The sequence below is a fragment of the Austrofundulus limnaeus genome, unplaced genomic scaffold (genome assembly GCF_001266775.1).
Source record: "Austrofundulus limnaeus strain Quisiro unplaced genomic scaffold, Austrofundulus_limnaeus-1.0 Scaffold3, whole genome shotgun sequence".
Taxonomy (NCBI): domain Eukaryota; kingdom Metazoa; phylum Chordata; class Actinopteri; order Cyprinodontiformes; family Rivulidae; genus Austrofundulus; species Austrofundulus limnaeus.
This window is the reverse complement of record NW_013952405.1, coordinates 6,505,810-6,512,275: the sequence shown is the minus strand read 5'-3', so window position 1 is coordinate 6,512,275 and position 6,466 is coordinate 6,505,810. Positions and strand designations below refer to the sequence as shown.

General features: G+C 38.9%; 1 protein-coding gene and 1 long non-coding RNA gene across 2 annotated transcripts in view; one reads left to right on the top strand and one right to left on the bottom strand.

The window, feature by feature from the left end:
* LOC106525570 (uncharacterized) overlaps window positions 1–872 on the bottom strand; it is a 13,851-nt gene extending 12,979 nt beyond the window's left edge. The window contains exon 1 of the long non-coding RNA XR_001311133.1: window positions 790–872. This is a non-coding gene — a long non-coding RNA (uncharacterized LOC106525570). The remainder of the gene's footprint in view (window positions 1–789) is intronic.
* On the top strand, window positions 518–6,052 carry dclre1b (DNA cross-link repair 1B). The gene is made up of 4 exons (XM_014019840.1): window positions 518–1,039; window positions 2,754–2,919; window positions 3,002–3,184; window positions 4,061–6,052. The coding sequence occupies exons 1-4, from the start codon at window positions 842–844 to the stop codon at window positions 5,092–5,094; spliced, it is 1,581 nt and encodes a 526-aa protein (XP_013875294.1). The 5' UTR covers window positions 518–841; the 3' UTR covers window positions 5,095–6,052.
* The last annotated feature ends 414 nt before the right edge of the window (window positions 6,053–6,466 follow it).

Sequence of the window (6,466 nt, the reverse complement as noted above, 5' to 3'; positions counted from 1 at the left end):
GTGTAACAATGTGACCTAAAAGCACAAAGAATTAAAACCTGTCTGATATGAAGATGAGGTTTTCCAAGATTACGAGCCTATGACTGATCATCTTTGTGAACCAGCCTGATCCACAGGACAACTAAAGACCCGTTCACTTCAATGGACCAACCTGGACCTCTGGACAATTAAAAGCAAATGATGCTAAGATCTAAGGGGACAYAAGGCTGCAGGGGGTCCAGACAGTTCAACTTGTGAAAAGTCATACTTCTGAGCAAATGTGCCACCAGTTTACAGACAAATATCCTTCTAGTAAGAGTGTTTGTTGATTTAGGGCACCAGTATGTTGGACTGGTGTTACCAAACGTGTAGCTAATGCATTAAAATCTCAAACAAGTAACCTAATGTCAAGCACATCAAATAAATACATAAACCGCTTGCCATAYATTTCTCAAAGAATGAAGCTACAACGCTCCAGCCTGTAGAGGGCGCTAGAGTTTAAATCACGCATCATCATCACAAACCCGGAAGAGGTGGTAAACAAATTGAAAAAAGAGATGGCGGGGTACGAAAACACGGTGAAAAATGTCGACAGGCCACGTCTTTGTGATTTCCAGGAGAGACAAGAAAAATTTTGATTGCAAATTATAAATAAGAGCGTCGTGAAGCAACACGATGAGAGGCAGTTTTAAGATGTGCTAGTTGTTTACAGCTGTTAGCGGTGGCTACAATCCAAACCCTACCTATTTAAATCGGCAAACTTATTTTTTTAAGTAACAAACGCTAAAAAAAATTGTAGTGGAAAGTTACCTGATACTTCCTTGGCTACAGGACTCCAGGAGGAGGAGCGTRAACCCTCACAATGAGCTGTAATGGAAAGGTTATCCCCCACACACCGCTGGCTGTAGATTTCTGGCATGTCCGGAAGTGTCCAGGCACCCGGCTGTTCTTCCTGACCCACATGCACAGCGACCACACGGTGGGTCTGACCTCCACATGGAGCAACCGGCCCATCTACTGCTCCTCGACCACCGCCACGCTGCTCAAACTCAAACTGCAGGTGAGGAGGAGGGTCTGGAGCTCTGCGTGTCACACACTGGCTCTGAARTATAATTAATCTTCTTGTGGRGTATAATGGCGTGAAATAAAATWATTTTAGGTTTTATTCTGAGTATTTGTCTCGACCACAATAGCAATAAGCTTTGTTGTGTTATCCATTAAATTGTTACTGTATACTACTGTATATGCAGTGCCATTTGTATGATAAATAAAATGATGATGATGTCTCAGCTCATCAGAGAAGCTTGTACCTAACAGAGCAGAAAGTGAAGCACAGGTGAAATCAATCAGGTTAATTACTTGCTATTCAGTACTTTCTAATGTACCACTGTATTTTGTATTTCGGTCTGAAAGTTGCTTAAAAGCAAGTAAACAGCGTTGTAAAAATCTCATTCAGACACTTTTCAAAGGTGAGTGGTTGTCATTTTCACCAATTAACAATTAATAATAAAGTTATTGGTGCCTGAATGAAAAGCAACTGAACTTTCTTTATTGAGGATGTTTCTCCAGTAAACATATTCATTTCTGAAATATTATCATCACCTGAATGACTACAACCTCTGTGCCAGTATAAGATATATTGTAATATGTCCGTTTACCGGCTTTAATGAAACTATTATTCCATTTTTAATGTTGTTCTCACATGTAGGGCTGCCACAAACGATTATTTTAATAATCAATTAATCACCGATTTATTCGATTAGTCGTCTAATCGGATCATACGTTAATTGAATATAAAACATACAGCTTATCGTGCCACAATGCAGCTGCTATTTTATAACCATCGTTAGATTTTAGCTATATGCTAACTAAAAATAATTGCTGTGGAAGGCAAGTTCTGCCTTGCAGATATTGCACAGGTTTCTCTTTCATTTTCTTAAAATGATCCCACACTTTCAGCTCTGTTGTCAGGTAGCCATGATACCAGAGCCTGTCTGTATAATGTCTTGTGACGTCCACGGCCTACCCCAGTTACCACTACTGCGCTGTGTGTCAAGGACAGAAAGGCAGATGTGGCAGTGGAAGGTGTCAAAGCAGTTTGGAGAGTAAAACAAAGTAAAGAACAAAAAATACAAAAAACGATTAATCGATTATTAAATTAGTCATYGATTATTTTAATAATCGATTAGTCGTCGATTAATCGATTAATCGTGGCAGCCGTACTCACATGGTCAACTGGAATATCTGAACAGAACTCCTGGGTGTTGTCAGTAACACAAGTCAAATTTATTTGTGAGAGAAAGTGTTAAAACATAGAATTAAGTTGTTTGTTTATCCAAAATGAGTTGCAATTACATATGGATTAATACAAAGTATTAAATGCTTCTATTCAAGATCATTTAACATTACATCTTCATGTAACATGTCAGTATTTATATAAAAAGTGTTGGATTACTGCAGTTTTGTCAGAATAGCTTCAGTGTTTTAGTGTTTATGAAGATAAAAAACTGAGGCAATCAGAATTAATTAAACTAATACATGTTTTAATAGATCTACCAGGGATGCTCGATGATGTCATGTCAGCTGTATTTTTGGTCTGTAAGGAGTTTAATTTAAAATATCAGCACTCWTCACTGACGTAGAAATACATTTACAGTAGATGTGGCTAAGTTCAAGATTATCCTCCCAAGGGAATGATCTAAATTGTTACATGTRAAGATTATTAGACTTTTTTATAGTCTGGGTTGTTACTGACGAGTTCTGTTTCTGTTCAGGTGAAAGACCAGTGGGTCCATCCKCTAGAGCTCGGTGAGCCGTACCTGCTCCCTCTGGACGACATCGGCAAAGAGAAGCTCACACTCACACTTATAGATGCCAACCACTGTCCAGGCTCTGTCATGTTTCTGTTTGAGGGCTACTTTGGCTCAATCCTTTACACCGGTCAGTTTCTTCTGTGACAGTATTTTTTTTGAGGAACTGTATTCTGAAGACTAACGCTAAGAGCTGCCACTCTGAATTTCAGGGGACTTTAGATACTCTCCTTCGATGCTGCGTGAGCCGTGTTTAAGGACCAACACCACTATAGATGTTCTGTACTTGGACAACACCAACTGTGACCCCAACCGCACCCTGCCATCCAGACAGAAAGCCACTCAACAAATCAAAGAGCTCATTCGCAGCCACCCTAACCACAATATTGTTATAGGTGAGTTAATATGGATCAAGTGTTCTCCTCTATCTGTAAACCCATCCTCCCTGAAAACTTAGTAATTATTATTCATTTCTGAAAAGTGTTTATCTGGCTCAGGGGTCTGCAACCTTTACAATCAACAGAGCCATTTCTGCTGCTTGGCTCACTAATAAAATGAGTCCAGAGCCACAAAACAAGCTGCAACTGTGATTATCAACTGGTGGTCCRTGGGCCTTTTGRAGGCCTTTCAGGAAASTTTATGGCCAGTGGAGGTGACATTATAAAACTAAACAATATATTGTGAATTGTATTATTTATTATTATCTTTGCACATCAGGACAAATAAAAAGACAAGATTCACGTAAACAAGAAAAATACTGTATAAAGTTGACTCCGAATTTCATAAAAACAAGTACAACTGAACTATTCGAGCATATGTTTTTTTCTAATTCTTATTATTATGTAGTCGTAAAGGTATTTAAAGGTAACCCTGGTGGATTTGAGAGAAAAGTCAGAAAAATCTTGGATTATTTAAGTAAACAACAGGCTAGCATGAGCCAGCAGGTTTTACTTTAAGTATTAAAAAACGTTAAACAACAACAAAAAAAAAACATTATTCTGTTATGTTTGGTCATATTTTCAAAGAGCCACTGCAGAGGGACTGAAGAGCCACAAGTAGCCCCATAGCCGTAGGTTGCAGACCCCTGATCTGGCTCAAAGATTGCCTCCATACTTGAACAGTTATAACCTAAGGTTACTATTTTAAGGCTGATAGACACATAAATGCAGCTGAAAACACAAATCCATCTGTTGTTTCCTCAGATTTTATCCAACCATGTCCCGTTTCTAAACCTAGATCCTACTTTGTGTTCGCCACACTCTACCCCGCAGGTGTGTACTGTCTGGGGAAGGAGTCTCTCCTATACGAGCTGGCGATGACGTTTAAAACCTGGGTCGAGGTGAGTTTTGAGAAAATGGAGACCCTCAAGGCTCTGGAGCAGCCCGACGTCTTCACCACCAAGCCGGGAGCMGGTCGTATCCGGGCCGTGGAGCAGTCACAGATCAACGCTGCAGCGTTGGAGCAGTGGAATGAAGAACATCCCACGTTGGTCATCTTGCCCACCAGTAGGCCCTTTATCTCCTTCCACCCAAACATCCATGTAGTGCCCTATTCAGACCACTCCTCTTATCAGGAGCTGGAGGACTTTGTCTCTGCTCTGAAGCCTTTATCTATCGTGCCCATTGTTGGACAGTTTCTGCCTGGAAGTCTGTCTGCCTTACTGCCACATAGAAAACGCWCTGAGATCCTCGTTCCCGAGTCTGTCCAGCACTACATGTTGAGACTGCCTGAAAACCAGCTCAGCTCCTCAGCGTTCACTGGTCTTTACCGCAGACACTTCAGACCTCTTGCTCCCAAAGGAGTGTTATTTGATTCTCCTGCAAAAGGACCTGTGACACCGTGTGAAGACGTCTGGGAGGCAGACAGTGTGGGACAGGAAGGGTCTGAGGAGGACATGGAGACTGACAGCCGTGAAAGGGTCTCTGAATGTATCCTTGTAGACCCCAGTGTGAAACTCACCCCTAACAAAAGCAGAGGAGGAGCTGGAGATGGGTGGAACCTCAACATCATTAAGCTTGTTTCTGCCACGAAGAAGAACGTTAAAGCCAAAATAATCAACAATCAGCACAGAGAGGATGGAGATGAGAACAGCCAGATGATGTCAGATCAGGATGTGATGAGTGAGCGCAGCGAGTCTGTCAGCGCCCCCTGTGCTCCATCCAGCAGGTCTGAAGTGTTCTGCAGTGAGTTTATTGAGAGACTGGAAAACAGCCTTTTAGAAGATCTCCCATTCTCAGAAGAGGACTTGAAACCTAGAGGCCTCCTATCTGAGAGCTTCRTAAGAAAGTTCACAAATATATCTTAAAAGAGTTGAGTGCAAGATGACAACTGGTGAGCTCAGTGTTCTGACATCATTGCTTTCTTTATAAGCTGTTTGTGTTTTTGTTCAACACTGGCTGTTAAATCATGGTTTTTGAAATTAAATAKAAAAAGGTTATCCTGAACTGTATTAAATGTTGCCATTTGAAACAGTTTACTATTATTTAGTATTTTTCATACCAGCACATTAGATTTGTTGCTCTTCCATTGACTTTGTCATTGTTGACTTATTATTTGTCACTTTGGCTGTTTGTAGGTAAACAAACAAAAAAAAAACATAACAGCTGGCATCACAGATATTGTATATATACTTACAATTATTATTTTATTTAAAGGCACATTAGCTGTCAATATGAGGAAATATGGTGCATATTTTGTTTCTTACTTAGATTTTTTTTTTTTGTGTTTTTATAACATTAACACTGAATCCTTCATTTGTTTGTTAGTGGCATGGAGTTTGTAAAACCAGGTAAATAACCTCATAAGATTTAACCTAAAAGGATTTCTTCTGTATGATTAATWAGTTTTGTTTGTAAATAATGGAAAGATGAAGTGTTTCTGAGTTTTTTGGATCATAACTCAGCTGTGGGTCTAACTGGTAAGAGACCAGTTTATGAAGCAGCTGATGTTAGTTTTTCCACTCTTATATTGTGCAGCAAAGAAACTGCAGGTAGATTTTGGTTTGGATTTTTTGGTCATATATCTGTTCAACCTTGCACATTAATTTTTACATGTTCACCATGACAGTGAAAGCCTTTTTAGTTCAATCTTATATTTTCACAACTTAARTTTGTGAGCTCTTATTTGGATGGGATTAGCACTTTTTTCTGTCAGTATTATTTTTTTGTTACAGTGAAGTAACAAATCTGACTGATTAATTGAATTGTTCTATTGTCATCATGATTTTGTGAGCAAAATGAATAAAAAATAAAATACTAACCATGTAAACGAGTTGAGAGAATTTGTTTAAATTAGATGTTTATGTTTACTCTAATTTTATTTGTTTGCCTCTAGAATTGAAATTATTTATTGGATGTTTTGTTGTTTTAAAACCGGATATTTACCCCTAATTAACACAACTGTTTTATTAATAAATCATGTTTAGACATTTCATCTTTAAAAGGTGCTGAGCTGAAAAAAATGTTTCCTGGGTTTGCCATGCATTGGTCTTTGCATTTATGCAATGGTTGTAGGAGTATATCCTGATCCATGTTATTCAGCTTATTGAAACTTTGGATTAGTTACCTCTTTAATTATCCTCTCACTGACTTCTTCTCAGTATTCTGTAGAAGCATAATGAAAACAAAATGCTCCAAACAGAATTAGTTGAGAAATTAATTATCAACAAATGAATGCAT